The sequence below is a fragment of the Malaya genurostris genome, chromosome 3 (genome assembly GCF_030247185.1).
Source record: "Malaya genurostris strain Urasoe2022 chromosome 3, Malgen_1.1, whole genome shotgun sequence".
Lineage (NCBI taxonomy): Eukaryota > Metazoa > Arthropoda > Insecta > Diptera > Culicidae > Malaya > Malaya genurostris.
The window spans coordinates 268,685,888-268,709,176 of record NC_080572.1 but is presented as its reverse complement, the minus strand read 5'-3'; the positions used below and the strand labels follow the sequence as shown (position 1 = coordinate 268,709,176).

The 23,289-nt window shown below is 40.1% G+C and overlaps 3 protein-coding genes across 3 annotated transcripts; 2 read left to right on the top strand and 1 right to left on the bottom strand.

Moving 5' to 3' along the window:
* The first annotated feature begins 1,274 nt into the window (after positions 1 to 1,274).
* On the top strand, positions 1,275 to 4,189 carry LOC131434323 (uncharacterized). Its single transcript, XM_058600990.1, has 5 exons — positions 1,275 to 1,279; positions 1,535 to 1,702; positions 1,978 to 1,988; positions 2,687 to 3,077; positions 3,202 to 4,189. The coding sequence occupies exons 1-5, from the start codon at positions 1,275 to 1,277 to the stop codon at positions 4,187 to 4,189; spliced, it is 1,563 nt and encodes a 520-aa protein (XP_058456973.1).
* Positions 4,008 to 9,504, bottom strand: LOC131436468 (ceramide-1-phosphate transfer protein). The gene is made up of 3 exons (XM_058605197.1): positions 9,125 to 9,504; positions 8,840 to 9,054; positions 4,008 to 8,396 (listed from the first exon to the last, which is right to left on the bottom strand). Exons 1-3 carry the CDS (start codon positions 9,238 to 9,240, stop codon positions 8,098 to 8,100), a joined length of 630 nt encoding a protein of 209 aa, XP_058461180.1. The 5' UTR covers positions 9,241 to 9,504; the 3' UTR covers positions 4,008 to 8,097.
* A 2,648-nt stretch (positions 9,505 to 12,152) lies between these two features.
* On the top strand, positions 12,153 to 13,179 carry LOC131437758 (large ribosomal subunit protein eL14; the record flags this gene model as incomplete). Its single annotated transcript, XM_058607315.1, has 3 exons — positions 12,153 to 12,278; positions 12,478 to 12,672; positions 12,866 to 13,179. Coding segments are annotated over 3 exons (558 nt in total), but the record flags the coding sequence as incomplete, so codon positions are not given.
* Positions 13,180 to 23,289: the final 10,110 nt, after the last annotated feature.

The window sequence follows — 23,289 nt, the reverse complement described above, 5'->3', positions numbered from 1 at the left end:
CTACAGGAGATAATAACAATTAGAGGATAGAGATTATGGGTTGGTTTTCGTCAGACGAAACCATCAATAACACGATAGCCTCCCCGTCGAGGGAAACGGAGGGCATCGCGCTCTGCGCATTAGTAGGAATAGCAATAGGGTATCTGCTACTGAAAGGACTGATAAAATTGCAATAAAATATATGTATATATATATATATATATATATATATATATATATATATATATATATATATATATATATATATATATATATATATATATATATATATATATATATATATATATATATATATATATATATATATATATATATATATATATATATATATATATATATATATATATATATATATATATATAAGTTAACAGCCAGCGTTTCCCAAGAACGTCACCAATAGCAGACGATCGAGATTCCCACAGAATGAAGACCGCAGCATCAACAACAATCGCCGCCCCAGCATCAGTCACGTACACGGTAAACAAATCTTGTATCGCGTTACCGGCGCTAGGGAATAGCAAATCGACAGGGTTCTCACGATCGGCAGCTAGCTAGGTTAGGCTTAGAGTAAAGTTAGAACGAAAATAAAGTTTAGTTTCAGTTTAACCTTAGAAGTGAAAAGTGTTCTCTCTTTTTAAAAACCCCTTTGCGAGGGTAGGTATTTTAAATGGCGCAGTCGTTCGGATTGTAGTGCGGTTTTTTGAAGTGATTTCTTTCGGCATGAAGAGCCATCCCCGAATGTACATCGGTGATTAGTGAAGAGATCCAGAGGAAGCTGCACCGGACCCACCTAGTTATCAGCGAGAGAATATCGCAACCTAACCTAGATAAGTTCTCTAGATTCGGAGTATTGATCTCAATAAAATCCAGGAATATAGTCGATGTTAGAAGAGGCCTGCTGAAACTTTTCTCAACCTATGGTACACCGGAGCTTATCGTAAGTGATAACGAACCTGCATTTCGATCAGCCGACATAAGAGGTATGGTTAATAATTTGAATGTACAGATGCATTTCGTGCCAGCTAATCACAGTGAAAGCAATGGTTTGGTCGAAAGATTTCATTGAACAATTGCAGAAATCTTTCTATGTATAAAGCCCCAGTACAATGACCTTACGCACAAAGAAATTTTCTTAATTGCTTGTACTTAGTACAACAACACCATTCATTCAGCAACCGGCTTTAAACCGAGAGAGATTTTCTTTGGGCTAAAGGACGAACACGAACGGCCTCTAGACATTCAGAAAATGATAGAAGAAAGAGACAACTTCTATGATGAGGTAATTTTGGCAAACGATAAGACACGATCAAAAAATTTATCCTTCCACAATAAAGGAAGAGAAGAAGCACCTCACATAACAGACGAAGAAATAGTTTTCAAAAGGATTCAAGGAATCAAAAAGAAAACTAAAGAAAGATTTTCACCGACTGAAGCTATGGAGCACAAACAAAGAACGATCCTCGATAGGTCCAGCCGGGAAATTCACAAAGAAAACATAAAAAGACTTTGAAATTAATATTTGTCCTTCTTTCAGGATGGACTTTCGGATCATCGCACTCATTTCTCTCATTCCCTTTTCCTATCCTCAATTCATTCGAATACATGACATTTCGAATAATCCGGGTGCGTTAATTATGAAAGTTGGAGAAGGAAGAATTAGTTTAGGCTATGATAAGGTTTTGCACATTATAGAATTAAATCAGTTCCAGAATTCAATTACTACAATTAAAAATGTGTTGAATCGAATCGACAATAAAACAGGAGATTTTTCAAATTTAATCGAATTAAAGCTTTCAATGATAAATGATACCTTCATGAGCCTTCTCCCAAGAAATAGAAAGGTAAAAAGATCAATAGAAGTGTTAGGAAGCACAATCAAACTAATCACCGGAAATTTAGACGCCCAGGATTTGAGAAATATTAATGCAGATCTATAGTTATGGACGAACCCGAATAGCATATGGCCCGTACGCACAGACCTCAGCAAAGTACGCGCCAGCAGTAAGACGCCAGTGTATCCAACGCGTAGAGATGTCAACCACCCTGTTACCAATTATTGAACCGCTAACATCGCAGCAGAAATCCGGCCACCGTGGTTGCATCAGCCAGGAACCATTAGTAATTGCATCAGCCGAAACCACCACGTCGTATCGACGATTCGACATGTTCGGACAGGATAACCGCTGAATCAATAGTTTAGGGCTAGGTAGTCAGGTCTAACGAACATTCAGGCAGGACAAGATAGTCAGTTCGATTTGAGAAGTGAAACAGTTCAGTCGTGAAAAACCTCATGTAAATTAAAGTGCTACGTTTTTTAAAATATATTCATGCAACAAATTACATAAGTGGCGCAGTCGTACGGCTCGTTCTACGACTTAGTGAAGAGACTCTAACTGGTGAAGTGAAAGTTTACTATTAAGTCTAACTAACAAACTAGTGTTCAACCCGCAACGTTGACTGACCGGCGGAGAAGTTTCATCGAGAAGCATCGCAAGCCATCCCTCACCCCGTAGGCGATTCGCGTCAATCAATTGGAGGATCGCAACTAGAGCGGTGAATTTGAATCCTTCAAGAACGAGGAACCCTGGAAGATGACACCCAGAGTTACTATAATTTATTGTTGCATCATACTTCTGTGGTGTGATTTCATCAGTCCTTCTGACATAGAAATAATCGAACTATCCAGGCAATGTTGCTTTCAAAACCAAACCCGTTTTTTTAAAAGAAGGTTCCCACATGCTAATTCTCAAATTCAATCTGTATCCATTTAGAATTATCTTAAAACAATATAAAACAATTATCAACAAACTAGAAGAAAATTCAAATATTATCGAAATAGTCAACATTTTAAAACAAAAACATAGCCAAGCTTATTTTGTACTAGAAAATCTAACTATAAAACGAAGGAAAGCAAAAAGATCTCTCAATTTTCTTGGATCTACTATAAAAATGATAACGGGAAACCTTGATAATGAAGATTTACTCAAAATTGAAAATCAATTGGAATCTTTGAAATATTCAAACAATGCTTTAATTACAGAAAACAATGAACAGGTCACAGTAAAAGTTATTTGGAAGCAGGATTAACAATTTAACAAAAGAAGCTTAAAGACAATCTATAGAAATTGATAGCATCATAAAACAAGCTAGGTTGAGTTTAGACAAGCCAATCGACTGGAAACACATTCTACACGTACACAGCATCATCTTCAACATCGATATGATCCACCACCAGCTGATGCCAATCTTCGAATCAATACAACTATCGAAACTTGGTATAATATCAAAAACGTTCTTACAACCTCCAGAACTGGAATTTACAACGCAACTGTTGGAATCAAAAGGCATATCAATTGAAAGCTACGATCAAACTTATGAGTTTCTGGAACCCGTAGCTTTTCATAACGATTCAGACATAATAGTCCTCATCAAAATTCCCAAGCTTAGACGAGGAGAATATGTACAACTTCATATAGAAACCATTCCCATAAACGGCAAAATCATCGCAATAAACGCTACCAACGCTATTGTTGGCAACAACGAATCGTATCTGGTAGAACATCCATGCAATAACATTGAGAAAAACAGTATTTGTGACATACAAAATCTCTTCAACATATCCAACGACAAATGTCTCCATCCAATATTACGAGGAAATCCTGGTACTTGTACTTTTACAAAGCCATCAACGCTCTCGAAGTTCAAATCAATCGAAAACCTTGGAGTACTGATAAAAAACTCCATTGAACCAACACTTATGCAGAACAGTTGTGGTTTTGGATCAAGAAATCTGACAGGAACATACCTTGTGTCATTCGAAAATTGCTCCATAAAACTCAATGGAACGCAGTTCAACAACAAGATTTTCAAAGGAAAAACCAAACCCACTATCCTTTTACTCCATTTAGTGAACGTAAATGAATCAGAATTAATATCTGAGCCCATCACCAATTTGGAACTGTTACACGTACATAACCGTCATAAGCTAGAGCATCTAGAAACCATTACAAAAAGGACCAGAGTATTCAACATTGGAGCCATAGTTTTAATCACATGTCTCGTCATAACCTTCGTTACACTCATCATAAGAGAAGTCTGCAAACTTAAGCTGAAACTAATCATTCGAATTCCAATAGACAAAGTTGCAGACAGCTCACAATCAGGATTGAACCGAGACGGTTCAATCTAAGAAGGGGGAAGTTATGGACGAACCCGAATAGCACTTGGCCCGTACGCACAGACCTCAGCAAAGTACGCGCCAGCAGTAAGACGCCAGTACGTGTATCCAACGCGTAGAGATGTCAACCACCCTGTTACCAATTATTGAACCGCTGACATCGCAGCAGACATCCGGCCACCGTGGTTGCATTAGCCAGGAACCATTAGTAATTGCATCAGCCGAAACCACCACGCCGCATCGACGATTCGACATGTTCGGACAGGATAACCGCTGAATCAATAGTTTAGGGCTAGGTAGTCAGGTCTAACGAACATTCAGGCAGGACAAGTTAGTCAGTTCGATTTAAGAAGTGAACCAGTTCGGTGTTAGTCTTAACAAAGAAATCAGTGTAAAACATTTTTTTAAAAACCTTCCTATGAAATAAAGAACATAAGTATATATATATATATATTGATTAAAAATGGAGAAATGAAATCTTAATTCTTGAAAAAGATTACATTGAATAAAATTCAAAAAAAAGTTGCACTAAACTGATTGAAAAATTCTTTTCATTTTTTTATTTTTACTAAATGAATATAATGCAACAACAATAAGTTTGATAACAACATATCACATAGAATGGAATGGACAATTTCCAATTCCAAAAAATTGAACAGGAGGTCGACAAATTCTATAAAAGCCTGCAAGTGAGGAGTCAATTCAGGCTAGAAACAAGACAAATAAAAAGAGAAAAATTGCTCTATTTACAAAATAAAACTAAATTGATCAGTGTTAACGCGCAATCAATTAGCAATCAAACTTATTTAGTAACTCGATACAACGCATTAAAGAAATTAATTGCGGAGTGCTTACAGACATTTGTTGAGAATGTCATATTGAATTATGGTGTACCCAAGCAAATTCTGACAGATAGAGGTACAGAATTTATGTCTACCCTGTTCACCAGAACACACGCACTTGACAAAATCCCGTAAAAGCACCATTCCACGAAAACCTAGAAACCTACATGAAATAAATACATTACCTACATGAAGGCAACTAAAATATCCCATTGGTTAAACCCGATTTACACTGCGCGTTCTAGCTCCTCCTCCCAGATTCTCAGTAATCCCAATTGTAAAAACTAATTAGCTAGGCTAGGAGAGCATAGGATATATAAGTTAAGGAACTGATAGAAATAAAGCAATCTTAATCTTAATGATAATTAAAACTTTAAACAGTTTACACTAAAATGGAAGTTAATTCTAGGCACGCTGGTGAAACTGTCAGCCACAATATATGTAGAAAGATCATCGTCGTATGGTGTTTTTCTACCGACTATGTATTTCCTCAGTGCAACTATACAAATTGTCAATCAATGCGTCTGCTTCATTACAGCGGCCGATGTCATATTTAACGTTTTTTCTACACTTTTATAGGAACTGTATTATTCCCCAAGAAATTCGCTGGTAAAAAACCCTTCTGGTGTATTATATGATCGATTTCATAACAGAAATAAAAAGGAAACATTAAAACGTTAAAGAGAGCAACGAGCTGGTGATTTTGAATGCCTACAAGCGATCAAAAACAAGCTCTAGCGCTAACAAGTGGAGGTAAATTTATCGTCATAGAATAGTTGGAAGTAACGTTTCGTTTTTGCTGAAAAAATTGGCTGGAGAAATACTATAAATACTGAAGGCTGAAGAAATCCTATATATACTATAAATATAACTTTTCAACCTTTTCGCATGTTCGAATGGTCTTCACCATTGTCAAATTAACCATACTTCCGTGTTTCGAAAAATCCAGAAGTGAAATGTAAAAAATACCATGGCACTAGTTAAAATAATAAGTACTATGTAAAAATAAGATACTATCATGGTTATGCTAAACATTTCAATTGTAGTAGTTATTCCTATGATATACAGTTCAATATTACTATTCTAGAGCCAAAACCATTCATAGTAAAAGTGAGTTTGCATATTGTTAACATCATCTGATTTTATTGTGTGCTGAAAACCACTATACTCGTATGGTTGAACTAACCTCCCATATGGTAGCTCTTACCATTTTATTTTTCTGAGTGTACGAACCGGAGCAAGGAATATCAAAATTCCTTGTAAGGTAGTCATAAATGGACTTGCCATATTTTGACGGTTCACGCAAAGTGTGGTCACGTTCCAAAAGTATTTACCTCGAAACCACGAATGCGGAAAAATTTTCCGACCTAAAGGATCTCAATAGGCTTCAAAAATACTTAAAAGGAGAAGCATTGAAATCAGTTATTCTTCTAATCGATCAGCGCAATGTAGGTGCGATCATGAAAAACTTAACTGCGTTTCGAAATCCAAGGATCGAATCACCTAATAAATCAATAATTGATTTCATCACGGCACTAGACAGCCTGGTAACGAATATGAAAATGCTGTGTCATAATGAGCATTTAAATGACAAAATTCAAATGATTGATAAAAGAATTGGCAGCTAAACTTGAGCGCCAACATTGAATCAAAACTAGATACGATACAAGCTGGAGAAAACAGTTGTAGATCAAAATCATCAAATTCTAACACTTGATGATTTCAACACCTGGATAAAACCGCAAGAGGACTTAGCCAGAATGTTGCTTGCTGAAGCAACAGAAAAGTGTGATGATGAAGAACATAAAAAAAAAAAAACAAGTTAGCAAATTGCCTTGTTTGCGAAGGAACCAAAAAACCCCGGACCGTCATAAGCTAAAAAATATGAACGTTAAGCAAAGGTTCAAAGTATTGCGAAGTAATACAATTTGCTTCTTTTGTATTAATCATGTTTATGATAATACGAAAAAATGTTATAATTGTAGAGAATTGATAAATGAATATAAATTATTATGTCAAAGCTAGTAGTCTGTTAAGAAGTTACATATTAACTTAACAACGATAATAACGAGAGAAGATCGTGTTTCTACGGTTTTATTAGTTACTGCTTAATGAAAAAATATCAGTCAGTTTAGAAGAAGAGCGGTCAACAAAAATATAACAAGTTTTCGCTTGAAGTAAATTATTTCAATTTATTTAAAGAAAAGTGTATTCGGAACAATGGGAGGACAAAATAAACCATCAAGTCACGACAATAATAAAAACATTTAGCTATTAACGATTTAGTATGCATTCTCATTTTTTATATCGATCAACTTCACGCGAACGAATTCTGTTAACTGAGAAAAAAACATGAAATACGTACCGAAAGTACAATATTTTCATTCCGTCGCCATCTTGAATTTCTTCTCCAGCATCGCTTGCCAGCATGAAATTTAAAACATTCAGAAATTTTCATGCTGGCAACAACCAGCAGCTGGCAAGCGTTTACATTATACTGGTAGCGTGCTGGAGCCAGTATTTTGTGTTACAAATACCATAGTTCAACTATAGAACAATCGAATTTCATTTTCACTGTTGCGTATCGGAAAAAATACAAGCCGAGTTGATGTGAAAAAAATAATACGAATAACTCATAAAGCCATCAGGAAATAAACGAAACTTAGATTTTCATCCAAATTTTATGCTTTCAAGGCACTTTTACGAACTCCTTATAACGCTATATGAATTATATCTAGTGCAATGTTACTCACCAGGATTGTAAATTGTAGCACATCGTCGTTATGAGCGCTTGATTTACAGCTTGAGCAATACTTTCAATTATTTATCACATTGGGCCAAGAGGAAAACTAAAACAAAAAAACTTAACAATTGAGCTTCCAGCAATGGCAACCATGATTCATTTTTTTCTTTTTCTTTTTGGTTTGCTACCTAATAAACTTGAAGTTTAAATAATTCATCTAAAAAAACGGACAAAAAATACTTTTGCTATCACAATATTCCTAACGAAAACATATAACCCAAAACCCCAGGAATCGATGGTCCCAACGACGATGCTTTTTCCCGCCTCTGCACCTTCTACGGCAGCCCATGCATATCGAACTGTGTGTACAGTTCCTGGGTCCGGTCGTAAACCTGCCGACCGACGGCTAACATCTCCGGTAGAAGCGAAATAGCAACACTCGCATCCAGACATACCTTTTCCAGCAGTTGATCACGCGTCGGTAGTGCGTACATCGCCACGACCGCACCTTTCCGGATGAGCCACGGGTGATACTGGGCCAGCGTTTCATTGTATGCCGTCTGGCAGATGGCATTCGTTTTGGCGTCACCCTCGCTGAGTTCGCCCAACCGCTTCAGGAAGACATAGATGAAATCTGCACGAAACAATGCCACATTAGTTTTTAAACAAATTATATTAACTAAAATTGTCAAAACATGTGATCACGAAGAAAAAATTATTCTATATAATTGTATGAGTACTACTAAGACACGAATGGATTGAGCATGTTTAATATGGACAGATGTTTTGAACATAGCATGCAGCACACATGTGCTGTAGTAAAGGTACAGTAGCTTCGGGTATAGGAAAAGTTTTTCAGACATTCTTTTCACACATTCATTACATTTGCGTTATGTAATTCAATCTTACTTTCGAACACTCACATCAAGAAGCGTCTTGTGCTGTTACTATCTCACGCAGCCATCACACTTTTGCTTCGGTACGATACGATAAGCGAACAACGATTACAAATCAAACTCTGCAGCAAAGTCCATTAGTCCACCAGCAGGGTGAAGCAGAAAAGAAATCCTCGCTCACCTAAACCGCGATGAAGTCTCAAAAGTGTCCGACAACCCGATACGTAATCTTTCTTATCCAATAGATTAGCAGACCGCTCATACTCCATCATTTTCCGAATGCTTTCAAACTTGTCGCCGTTTTCCTTCTGTATTCGAAGCTTTTGCAGAATTTCCACTTTTTCTTTCACGTCGCTGCTGACGAATCCAAAAACCGTTCCCATTAGGGCGAAAAATCTGCAAGGACATTCGGTCGGATTGCATTAAAACTGCCAACTTGACGGGGCAGAGCAATCAATGAAATTACTTGTAAAGTTCTCGAAATGCTTCCAAATAGCCGTCGATAAACACATCATCCTCCTCCGCTAGAGATTGCTGAAAACTTTGATGCACTTTTCGCAGGTCGAACTTTTCACTGGCCATTTTGTTTTTTCGTCAGCACTCCAGACAAAAATTTAGTTTGCACAAATACCAAACTTTTAACTTATAATATTATTATCACTGTCTAATGAATCAACTATGTACTGAAGAAGCTTTATTAAACTATATTATCTGGAAATGCAATTTGCTGGAACTTTTACAAGAAAATGCACTATTTGATGCACACTTCGTCGCCTCCCAAGCCAAGCCAGTTGATTCAAAGAACAAACGGTGATTGATCGTTGCTTGCATCATTCATGAAACCGACCGAATCATGACCGTGGCAGATGTTAGAATGAAGCGAGGGGTGCGCTAGCAACATCACAGTGTGGCGTTAAATAATATACAGCTAAAAATTTTATTAAATATGCAGCAAGAACTTTTTTTTAAAATTCACGTATTAGGAACAATTTAAACTAAACTCTTTAAAGAAAACATATTCATCTGAACACCAATTTGAGGACTATTATTTCAAAAGAAGTAAAACCCGAATCTTCATCGTTAAACCCCTTACAAACGAATGTCAATTTTCATTAACGACAACCCATGTGGCAAACCCGTGAAAGAACAAACGGGGTATAAGCAAAAGGTGTTTTGCCCAAAGAAAAAAAACAGGAACACACGGAACCAGAAAAGTGTATGAAATTTGTTGCTATTAAACTTCACCTAAGACAAGACCTGACAACTGGCTTCTTATTCTTCCTTCCGAATCATCCTTCTCGTCATTTTCGCCCTGTGGAATAAATACCAACGTATCGGCTACTATGATAGGAAAAATATTACATTCAAACTTTTAGATTTTAGGTTTTTGATTTAAAATGAACATGAAAAATGTTTTGGTGAATGCATTTCTTTATTATATATTAATGCTTAAAAACAATTAATTTAGTTTTGATGACAAAACACGAAATATCTCATGTTGAACGCAAAATCGAATCCATTGTTGGCGTATTACCGGATCTTTTGGAAACCGCAAAAAGTCAGGTTTGGATAGAAATGCTTAGTGCGACCACAGTGTGGAACACAACAGTTCATTCTTCTCGTAAAACTGAACACACTTTCGAGTTTACACTAATTTAACAAATCTTTTTTGGTTACACTTTAATTCACTAAAAAAGAAAATCGGCTTGATGTCTATTTTAATTACACTGTGCTGCCACTATATACATTTATTACCAATGAGATTGAAAAAAAGTGAATCATTCTCCGAAAATTTTCATTTTCATTGGTGAGCTAATATTATACATTTTAATAAACTTGTTTTCTTATTTTCTTTATACTTGGCATCATTTATTGCGTACCCTGCAAAAGTTTTTTCTATTCACAATGTGCAGGTAGCAACATCAATATCAGCCAATCAGAAACTGGTCCATTTTGGAACAAAAGCAGCCCCCCCCGATGTCATGTCTGTCTTAGAACTTCACACGTTGTTTCAAACAGGCTATGCTTTATGCACAATTCAGACGGTCCGTCTTCTTCCGTCACCGTAACCAGAACGTCTATGTTATTTTATACCCAGAATAGTTTATGTTAGTTTATACCCAAAGAAAGTTTCTTATTTTATTCAAAATTAAATAAAAGATTCTTCACAGAATCTTTTAGTGATATTTTTTTTAAAATATAAGTACTAAGAGAAATGCAAGGGAAAAGCACTCTAAACTTTGTCTGAACTCAAACAAGTTTAACCTGTAATAAAAAAGTTTAGCAGGGATCTCGCTGGATTTGAATGGGATTAGAAAAGTTTAACCGAGATCTGGAAAAGCATTATTTAGACATTAGAAGCTGCCAAGGTAGTATTTGTTTCCTTTCTGTTTTTTTTTCTTTTTGCAACTGCTCAACGCTGGCAAAGACATCGCATTAACAAGATATCCAGCTTTCACATTTCCCGATCAAATCATTGCAACATCATTTTTTGTGAGCATGGTGCCTTCAGGCGAGTCCGCGTCCAATCTCGTACATAGAAGAAGTGGAGAGAAGCAGCACTGCGCACCCATACAATTGACATGATATGTTGAATGTGATGCCGTGCGATGGCGTTGCTGAACTGAAGATTGATTTCGCTCCAAGCTGACAGGGTCTGGTATCAGGCAATATTAATCTTGAAACAGTATGTTTACATGACAAGAAAAGATTTTGAAAAACAACCGGTTGAGTCAACTTCAATCCTTACTCTGGATGTTGAGATGTTAAGTAACCCATGTGGCATCAATTTGAAGCTAATCACAATAAACTATCTATTGCGGAAGAGTTTTTCAAAGATATTACAACATTGGGTGTATATTTCTACAAAGTGGGCCAAACTAAAATCAATCCTAAAGTGAGCCAAAATACCTTTGTTACCTTGACTGTTCGAATTTTAGCATCTACCATATTCAGTAGTTTTAATTTTCTTTTCGTTAACGTTAATAAATTTTGTACCGTTGTTTTTTTCTTACCCCTTGAATCGCCAACAAAAAGCCTTTTGAGCTACTGTCAGATGTCATCGAATAATTTTTCACGTTCAAAGTTGGCAACGTCTGCTGTCAACATCTTTCTTTCCGGTCCAAAATGGTATGTGGTTCGGTTTTGTTAGTGGTTCGCTCATCTCGGTTTTATATTGAAATTAACCAAAATTCATTGCTCCCGGCATAAAACATGTCGATATTGAGAATCTTCAGTCAAAGGAAGATGGAATTTTGTTAGTACTAAAAGATTACTTGTGTTAATTTTGAAATGCCGAAGATTTGGAGTTGAGCAGTCCGTATTGTATCCGCATGTTTATCCGTCAAAATAGCTCTAGGGTTGCTATCTGCTTTCACTGATTTGGATGTTCCAAGAAAATTTTCGGATTTCACTTTTTCAAAACGCTAGCTCTACTGAAATTGATGAGCGGACCAGTTAATTATTTTTTTTTCATTAATTCAACTCGAAAATAATGCTTGTTTTGGTTCTTATTTCAGACCTTTACGCGATTTGTGGAGACTGGCCGCGTGGCCAAATGCGCCAGTGGAAGATATAAGGGACGCCTTGTAGCTATCGTCAATGTGATTGATCAAAATCGGGTAAGTTCGACTCATGAATTAGGTTTCTCCCCTATCAATATTCGTGATGACGTTCTCCCATCGAGGAAAACTTGAAGATTAGGAAGGGCCGCCTGAACCATATATGAAGCCATGTCTTCCAGTTCTGAATACAATTCGGCGATAAAATCCCATCAAGGTACATTTAATACGCAATACTAATGATTCTTGTTTCTTGTAGGTACTTATTGATGGCCCGACCACCGGTGTTCCTCGACAGCAGTATCCAGTTAATCACCTCCACCTGACCAAGTTCCGGGTAAAGTTTCCGTACACCGCCAAATCTAAAGTGGTCCGTAAGGCTCTGGAAGCTTTTAATCTAAAGGAGAAGTTCTCTAGTACCAGATGGCAGGAACGTGCCGTCGCTAAAGCCAAGGTAAGCAAATGCTATCGTAAAAGCAATGGGAATGAACACTTCTTGTGATGAGCCTTTTATTATAATTTCATTGATAGGAAAGGCCGACTGATTCAAACATGAAGCCACTAAATTCTGAGTTCTATTGCGAATCTTGTGTGATTTGCCTATGATTGGTTAAGCGTATTTAAATGTTAATCTTTTTCTCCAACAGCGCTGTAACTTGACGGATTTTGACCGCTTCAAGCTGCGACTGGCCCGTGCCGAACGTAACCGCATTGTCAGCGCTCAGTACAAGAAACTGAAGAAGGAAGTCGTCAACAATGGTATGCTGTTCGGAAAGCCAATCAAGGGTACAAAACCGCTGCCCAAGCGACGAAACCCGATTCCGAAGAAGGAAGGCAAGAAGAAGCGCGTCAGGAAAAACAAGAAGACCCCCGCAAAGAAGTGAAGCTCTTCGTGTTTGATTTTTCCTGAAAGATTCACTGTACACTGAAGAAAGGAGTAAATATAATAATTGAACGTCTATTTTTTATGTTGTTTTTGTAACTACTCGCAGGTATTCGAAAGTCCAAGTCCTGTCTAGCATGTAGAATTTGGTGTGAAAAAGTACGTGAATATTGTAGTTTTGTAGTAACTGATTCATGTCAAATGTCTTGACTCAGTATGAGTGCGCTTATATTTTATAGTACTTCCGGTGAGATTTGGGTGCAAGGAAAATGCCTTGTTCTTGCATAAAACCGCAAAACACGATTGTTGGTAGCGAGATCTATGTTTGAAACTAAGAAAAAAATGATGCCTCAGAACTTCTCGTATCAGCAGCTTATTCAAAAATATAAAAACGAACTTGAATTAAAAAAGGGGGTCAGAAGGCAAGAAAAATGTTTTGAAAGTGGATTACTGCTACTAGTGCAAGCTACAATTTAACATCGAATAACTTTACAAATATGTAAAATTGGGATGGGTTAGTTTTTGTTCAATGAACCTTATGCCTTTCTTTATAAAAAAATAATAGAATTACTTGAAAAAAAAACATATCTTGGTTTCGAATAAAGCTCGAATATGTATTTGCTGTCATTTTTGGTTTCGGAAATATGATGGTATAAGTGACGCTTTTTACTCGAAGTTGATCGAATCCAGCTATGGAAAATCGATCGAGAACAGCTATGGAAAATCATGCACGACTACGGATTCCCGGACAAACTGATACGATTGGTCAAGGCTACGATGGATCGAGTGATGTGCGTTGTTTGAGTATCGGGGATAAACTCGAGTCCCTTCGAAACTTGCAGAGGGCTACGGCAAGGTGATGGCCTTTCGTGTCTGCTATTCAACATTGCTTTGGAGTTTCGCTGATGATATTGACATTATAGCACGCAACTTTGAGAAGATGTAAGATACGTACATCGGACTAAAAGCTGAGGCCAAGCGGATCGGACTAGATATCAATGTGCCAAAGACAAAGTACATGAAAGGCAGGGGCTCGAGAGAAGATAACGTCAGCCACTCATTACGAGTTCTGATTGGTGGTGATGAAATCGAAATGGTCGACGAGTTCGTGTACTTGGGCTCACTGGTGACTGCCGATAATGACACCAGCAGAGAAATTCAGAGACGCATATTGTCAGGAAATCGTGCTTACTTTGGACTGCGCAGGACGCTTCGATCGAGCAAAATTCGCCGTCATACGAAGTTAACTATCTACAAAACGCTGATTAGACCGGTTATCCTCTACGGGCACGAGTCCTGGACAATGCATGCGGAGGATCAACGCGCACTAGGTGTTTTTTATTTATTTATTTAGGTATAATCAACAGACACAATATGGTCCTAATGATAATTTCTAGTAATATATAAAAAATTTCCAAGTATCCTACTGCGTGATAGATTGAAGTCAAATCCTGATGAAACGCGGTTGAATGATCTCTGCAAGACAATAATAGCATTGTTAGCACCGTAGTTAGTTCGTCGTAAAGGAAGTCGAAGAAATGCACTGTTGCGAAGAGCCCGGGGTCGGACGTTGATATTAATTTCGCGGAGCAAAGCAGGGCAGTCAATCCTATCGGTCAAAACATCCGCTATCAGTGAAGCACGTGCCACATCTCGACGAACTTGTAGTGTATCGAGACCGATTAATAACCCGCGACTTTCGTAGCTTGGTAGTTGGTGAGGATTGTTCCACGGTAAGCGCCGTAGGGCGAAGCGAATGAATCTGCGTTGTATCGATTCGATTCTATGAGCTCCGTTTATGTAGTGAGGGTTCCAAACGACAGAACAGTACTCCAAGGATGAACGAACAAGCGAGCAAAACAGAGATTTTAAACAGTGCACGTCTGTAAAATGTTTAGCCATCCTCATAACAAATCCTAGGTTGCGAGAAGCTTTAGAAACGATATAGCTGATGTGTTGCTTGAATGTCAGTTGCTCATCGAGAAAGACACCAAGGTCTTTAACACACGTCGTTCTGACTATCGGGGATCCTTCCAGAAAGTAATCAAAATGAAATGGCTCTTTCTTCTTCGAGAATGTCATGGTCGAGCATTTGTCAGGATTCAATTTCATACGGTTTACTTTACACCACTCGGCGAAGCTCAACAACTGTCGTTGAAGAAAACCTGCATCTTCTGGGCTTCGAATGTAATAGTAGATCTTAACGTCATCGGCAAACGATAGACGAGGGCCCTCTAGAGTAAAGTTGACGTCGTTGAAATACAGTAAAAATATTAAAGGCCCGAGATGACTACCCTGCGGAATTCCGGACGAAGCGATAAACTCATTGGAAACGTGATCGCCGATTTTCACTGCTAAACGACGATCTACAAGATATGACTGCAGCCACCGAAGGATGCTAGAGCCGAATCCAAGTCTTTCCAATTTAGCAATTGTTATATTGTGATTTATTATATCAAAGGCAGCAGAGAGATCGGTGTAAATAGCGTCTGTTTGTAAGCCTTTTGACATACCATCAGTCACGTAGCACATGAATGACAATAGGTTGGTGGTTGTGGAGCGCTTGGGCATAAAACCATGTTGAGTGTCAACAATATATTGCTTGCAGTGGTTGAAAATCGGTGCCAGAATAACCTTTTCAAACAGTTTAGGAACTGCACTAAGCGATGTGATGCCACGGTAATTGTTCACGTCTTTTTTGTCACCTTTCTTATACACTGGGAACATAAAAGAAGATTTCCATAAGTTGGGAAAAACTTCTTTAGAGAGTGACATCCGAAATAGTCGACAAAGGGGAGCAATTACACCAGTCGAGCAATTTTTCAATATAACTGCCGGTAAACCGTCAGGGCCAGAGGAGGTAGACGACTTCATGCAAGCGATTGCCGTCCGAATCGAATCCTCGTCAATATGAATGAGATTTAAAGAATTATTAGATTCTGGAACGTTGAGCGCGGCGAGTGTAATTTGTTGCGGGCTTAAAGTTTCGTTTGTAAAGACACGAGATAATTTTTCCGAAAAAAGCTGGCAGATTTCCCGCTTACACGAACCAGTAAACTCTCCAAACTTCATTATAGAAGGTAACTCAGACTCCTTCCTTTGCTCGTTCACGTGTTTCCAAAAAGACTTCGGATTGGATTTCAATTTCCGTTGTACATTTTTCAAGTAGCTGACATGACAACGCTTGACAGTTTTCTTATATAATTGATTGATCTGGACATATTGATTACGCAGTGTGTATCCGCCATGTTTTGAATACCGTTTTAGGACGGCTCTTTTAGTCGTTTTCAGTTGTCTCACTACGGTGGTCTGCCATGGTGGATGCAGGGACAGCCGTTTGGATCGTTTTGGTACAAAGAAGTCAATCGCGTAGCTCATGACGTTAGAGAACGTTTGTACAGCAGCGTTGACATCATCATTGTCGAGAATTTCCTCCCAGTCAATATGTATTAGAAAGTCGGTCATTTTAGTGTAGTCAGCTTTATTAAAATTTTAGCTGATGATGTCGGTCGTGTTGTAGCCATCTGGTGGAAGATTAGAGTTGAGCACAATATGAAGTGGCGGGTGATGTCGAACAGATTTGACCAAAGGAAACGGTGAGGCACTAATTATAGGTGCAACATCTGCTCTGCTCGAGAAGCATAGATCCAGCATTCGGTCGTTTTCGTTGGCAACAGGATTCGATTGGCGAAGTAAGTTCACACTATAACCGTCGAGCAAGGTCGTAATGCCAACATGGAATGTTGAAAGCGTCGGATCAGCGAAAAAGAATCCACCGGAAGTTCCTTGCCATTTGATTCCGGGAAAATTGAAGTCTCCAACAATTAAAATTTCGTCGATTGGACGCGCGTGAGTTGAAAAAATTTCATGAAGGGACTCTAAGTGAGCATTGATTAGAGCAAGATCGCGACATCGATCAGGTGGAAGATAGACCACGCAGAGGAAGAGTGTGAACTCGGCTAGCTTGACACTGATCCACAATTGCTCGACACGACTACCAGGCGTTGATTCGATCAACTGCGCTTCGAAACGTCTATGTACCGCAACGAGCACCCCGCCTCCGGTAGATTTGGGACTGTTAAGAGTACTGCGATCGGTTCGAAAAACTTCGTAACTGGCACCAAACCCCTGGACAGACAGCGTGTTTTCTCGGAGCCAAGTTTCGGTAAGAGCGATAATGTCAAAACAATCGTCTGAACTTGCTAACAAATACTCGTCGACACATGAGTTCATACCACCGACGTTTTGGTAGTAAATCTGCAGATTGGAGTTACTTGATCGGACTTGCGATGGAAGGCTGGAAACTGGGATCGGATCAGTGCTAGAACCGTTCAATGCAGATGAGTACTTGCCATTTGTGGTGGTTTGGAAGACCCCCTTTTCGTTTCCGCACACAGGACCGGGACGGCTGACGATCGCTGGCGGCAGTGGCTCGACTGTGGGGAACGTATCGGGGGCTTCCATGATGCTAACTATGTTGCGTCCCAGTCCAACCTCAAACGATAAATCACGCGCATCAATGGTGCTGGGCAGCAAGAGGTTTCCAACGAGGGGTAGACATCTACAAGCGCGAGCAAGATCAGGACTTGGATGCAAATAAAAAAGACAATACTTGCCGTGGAGAAATGTTTGGAAGACTCCTTCATCACACCCACACACAGGACCAGGACGGCTGGAGGACGCTGGCTGCAACGGCTCGACTGTGGTGAGGGGTTCAGGAGCTTCCAAAATGCCTATAACAGTGCGTCCCGGTATATTTCCATGCAATCTCATAACGTCATTGGTGTTGTCAAGAGGGAAAAAGGCGATCCAGGTGTACCTTGCTGTTCCATACTCACAGGCGTACTACGGTCATTCTTATCTGGAGTAGGCGGAGAAACATCGATAGGCGGACACCAGACATCCTGCTTCCGGTTGTCCTCAAACTCGCGAAAGAGGACACCTTGAGGCCATGTGTCAGGATTAAGTGCAACATCACGATACTTAGCAGGAATTCCAACTTTGAAGGAGATAAAGTTCAGGGTGTTGACGTCCATTCCTTTTTTCACCAGCGGGATGACCGAAATTCCGTCATTGCAATTCAGTCCATCTTTCGTTAGTTTTTCGACCATCTCTTTACTAACGCTGGGATGAAAGCGAGAGAGGTAGATCCATGCAAGAGGGGAAGCTAGCGGAACCGTTGCAATATTGCAGTTTTCGGCTGGTTTCCGCCCACCCATCAATGAACTGCTTGTCTCAAATACCTCTTCGCGACGACGTTTAGCAGCCGGACGAGAAACTGGATTCGCTGGCACCGATGACGAAGTAGAAACGATGCGAGACAGGCGAGATATTTGCTGGCTATTTTTTGTTATTTCGGCTTTCAGCTCAGCACATATTGACTCAGTTTTTTCAGCAATAGCTGAGACAGCACACCCAATGGAGGAAACTGTCTCGCGAAAACGAGCAAGTTTTATCAATTTACAACATTCGTCACAAATCCAGAGCAAATTGGGGTTCTCGTCAATTACTTTCAAAAACGGCTTGTTTAGTTTTGCGCACTTCATGTGGACTACATGATTGCAAAAACCCGAACACCCTATGAAATCATCATCTGATTTAACGGTTTTAGCACACCGATCACAAGCACTAGCCATCGTGCACAAAACTCACAATGCTGACACTGAGGTTCAGATGGCGCCTCGAACGGGAAAAATAGAGTGAGTAGTTGGATTTCTATATAAAACGAAATCTTCGGTAGCCGGCACTATCGTTCCAAACAAATCACAAACAGCGACCAAACGGATCGAAAAAACACTTCGAAGTCCTTCGCCTCGACACGACACGAAACACAATCCGGATCTCGTCGAAATCGTCAATAACGCAGTGGGAAAAACGCTCAAAAAACTCCGAAATAATCAGAAAAACTACCAGAGCGAACAAACACACAACAATGGCGGTAAGTTGTTTACAAAAGTTGGCACACAACAATGGCGGTAAGTTGTTTACAGTAAGTTGGCGGTAAGTTGTTTTTGAACGGAAGGTGTTGCGAATCATCTTCGGCGGAGTGCGGATGGAAGACGGTACGTGGAGAAGGCGAATGAACCATGAACTGCACCAGTTGCTGGGAGGAGCAACCCTCGTCCAAACGGCCAAGGTCGGGCGGTTATGGTGGGCCGGGCATGTTGTTAGAATGTCGGAGAATAACCCGGTTAAAATGATTCTCGATAATGATCCGACCGGTATAAGAAGAAGAGGCTCGCAGCGGACAAGATGGATCGATCAAATTGAGGACGACCTGCGGACCCTTTGCAGCTACCGAGGCTGGCGGAGAACAGCCATGAACCGAGTTGAATGGAGACGCCTCCTGTATACAGCAGAGAGCCGCGTGGTCTACGACAGAAAGAGTAAGAGTGATCGAATCCATAACAAATTTAGGCTCGTTTATAAACTACTTTTAGGTTGTAAATCAAGTTCGAAGAACAATTGGCTGTCACTTTCGATTCCTAAGACATAGTTATACAGGTGGAGGTGACTAAATCGAATTCTCCAAACTTCACACTTAAAAAATTTCGCAGAATTCGGTCATTTTTAATGTGGAACACATTTCTGCACACTAGAAACTCAAGAAAAATACACGTAGAAATGTGGTCAGGTTTTGAACAATTACAGCTCAGTCAATTTTGTATCAATGATTAATATTATATCACCATTTGATTGGAAATATTTCTACGTATTGATTTGAATGTTCATAGCCATGTATTTTTAATTATATATCATTGAAATGTTGATTAATAGCTAGCGGTATCCTATTTTGACTGCAAAAAATCTCTGGCATACCGGATTTCTCTGCCATAGTCGACGGTTTTGAAGGAGTAAGCGATATATCAATGGGAAAGCATCGCTCTTATTGGTCAATCAAAGCAAAAGCAAAGCTGTTGGAAGCACGCGAATCTACAAATAGAAGCGAAATTATAGCTAACGTTTCATTCCAAGTTTTGCTTTTGAGCAGTTCGGACGTGTTTATTTCGGTAGAGTTAAAATTCGATTCTATAGACGAGCGCTTTGAAGAAAATGTCGCTTAAAGCGACCAATCGTGACAGAGTGAATAGGAGGGAGCGTTCCGGACATCCCGACCGTAAACGGAAGAAATCTACGGATTCCAGCAAATCGATTACCAGCCATGTGTCGGTGGCTACGATGAACTCGTTTGCGTCGCTAGATATTGACTACAATCCAGATGCTGATCCGGATAATATGGATAATCCCAATTGGAAAACAGTGACCAAGAAAATAAAAGTTAAACTTCCGCCTTTGACGGTTGTTAATGTGGAGTACCACTCATTGAGAAAGGCGTTGCACTCGTTAAAAGTGAATCCAACGTTCAAACTTTGCAGTTTTGGGACCAAGCTACTTTGCCACTCGCAGGATGAATACGATAAAATCACGAAATTTCTTCAGGAAACAAAGGCCGAATTTTTCACTCATGACAAACCGAGTGAAAAACCGTACAAAGTGGTGCTGAGAGGACTCCCGTTAGTCAGTGAAGATTCACTGATGAACATCTTGTCTGACCTTGGCCAACCGGCTATCGCAATTCATCGGATGAAACGCCGAGAGGAAGATAAACACACATACAGAGATGCTTTATACCTGATCCACTTCAAGAAAGGCACTACCACGTTGAAGCAGCTGAAAGAGTTGAAGGCCATCGATCACGTTATCGTGAAGTGGGAACCGTACCGTAACGAGCGCAGGGATTTAACACACTGCACGAAATGCTTACACTTCGGGCACGGTGCTCGAAATTGTCACATGGTTAGCCGCTGTAATCGATGTGGATCAAATCATGCAACCAACGAGTGCGCTGTAGAAGATGAATCTACCCCCCGCTGTGCAAACTGTGCTGGGCCCCACGAAGCAACCGAACGAGCTTGCCCGAAACGTGCCGAGTTTCTTAAAATAAGAAAACAAGCTGTTTCAAAACGACAACCGGTGAAGAAGAAGGTTCTTCCTGTACCGCCATTGGACCCAGTAAATTTCCCCAATCTACCGGATCCACTTCCCCCGCCACCTGGTTTCAAATCCGATGCTGGCCCTCGTGTAAACTGCGCTCCACTATTCACTTCGGTGGAGCTGATGAAAATTTTCGTCGACATGAGCTCTGCGCTCCGTGGTTGCAAGACGAAAAGTGAGCAAATTCAAGTGCTCGGTACCTTCATCATCCAGTACGGTGTGTGAGAGGCTAAAAATAGTGAACTGGAATGCCTGCTCAGTGCATTCAAAACAACTGGAACTTCTGGATTTCCTGAAAACACAGAGTGCTGATTTATGTCTGATCACGGAAACCCATTTGACACCCAACAAATCATTCTGTTTACCGAACTACGTTGTTATTCGTTTGGATCGAACCCACTCTAGGGGAGGTGGCGTTGCGGTAGCTGTCAGACGAGGACTGAAGTTTGCTGTTCTGCCTAGTTTTGGTACAAAACTCATCGAGTCACTAGGCGTGGAATTGAAAACATCATCTGGTAACATCAGTGTCATTGTCGCCTACTGTCCCAAGCAAACCACCAGACGGGATGGTAGTTCGGCAATGTTAAAACATGATTTGACCAGACTCATACGAGGACAGTCCAAGTTCATAATTGGAGGCGATTTGAACGCTCGACATGAGATCTGGGGAAACAGGAGGCGAAACCAGAATGGAATGGTCCTTGCTGAACACTTTGAAGGCGGTCAATACAACATCATCGCACCGGACTGCCCAACACGACTCTCACGTTCAGGGGTCCATTCCATACTGGACATCTTCATCTCCGACATCGCCATCAACAGCTCCCCGGTCGTCCATAGCGAGCTATCGTCTGACCACTATCCGGTGGTGTTGACGATAGGCTCTTCAGCCGAGACAGCACCAACATCTCAACGCAGAAATTATCATCGGGTCGACTGGGAGCAGTTCCAACACATCATCAACGAGGACATCGACGTCGATATGCCGCTGGGTTCCCCGGTGGAAATCGAATCAGCCCTTTCATCAATTCAACAAGCGATTGCTGTAGCCAGAGACAGAACGATTCCATTGGAAAGTAGGGTGAGTACCTCTCTCCAAATAGACAGTGTGACTAAAAATATCATCCGTCTCCGAAATATCTTTCGGAGGCAATATCAAAGAACAGGTGATCCTAATAAGAAGATCACCTTTAATCATCTAAATAGGGTAATCCAGGAGAGGATGAAAGATCTACGGAACAAAAACTTTCAACGAACTCTTCAACAAATAACTCCCCTTTCCAAGCCCTTCTGGTCTTTGGTAAAGGTGTTGAAGAAAAAACCAAGACCTGTCCCTCCACTGGTTCCGTCCGAGGGCGCAGAAGACGGAAATCATTTAATAACACCTTTAGAGAAAGCGAACGAGCTCGGGCGGCAGTTTGTGTGTTCACACAATCTGGGGCTCAACATAGTTAGCCCACATGAAGCGGCCGTTGCCGATAGCGTGGCCGAAATAGATCGATCAAACAGCTTTGTAATAGAGGAAAGTAGAGTTACAGCCGATGAGCTGATAGCCTATGTGAAAAAATCAAAAAATATGAAGGCCCCCGGTTTCGACAATACATTTAACATCGAGCTAAAGCATTTGAGCACTAGCACATTTGCTTTTCTAGCTAAAATATTTAACCGGTGCTGGGAGCTTGGCTACTTCCCTTCAATGTGGAAGTTAGCTAAAGTTATCCCAGTACTGAAACCGGGAAAAGATCCTTCTTTTTCTAAGAGCTATCGGCCCATCAGCTTACTCTCTGCCCTGTCTAAGCTGTTTGAGAAATCGATCCAAAGCCGAATCCTAGCATTCGCAGAACAACATGGTGTCTTCCTGGAGGAACAGTTTGGATTCCGGAAAGGAAGATCCACCATCCATCAGCTCACTAGAGTATCAAACATCATTCGACGGAACAAGTCGATTTCCAAGACGACAGCAATGGCGATCTTGGACATCGAAAAAGCGTTCGACAATGTGTGGCACGATGGCCTGTTGTTCAAGCTTCATCGATACAATTTTCCGATGTATCTCATTAAGATCATCAAAAGTTATCTCTCAAATAGAGCTTTCCAGGTTTCTCTGCAAAATGTTCAATCGAACGAATTTTCCATCCCTGCAGGTGTGCCCCAAGGAAGTATCCTGGGTCCCATCCTGTATAACATTTTCAC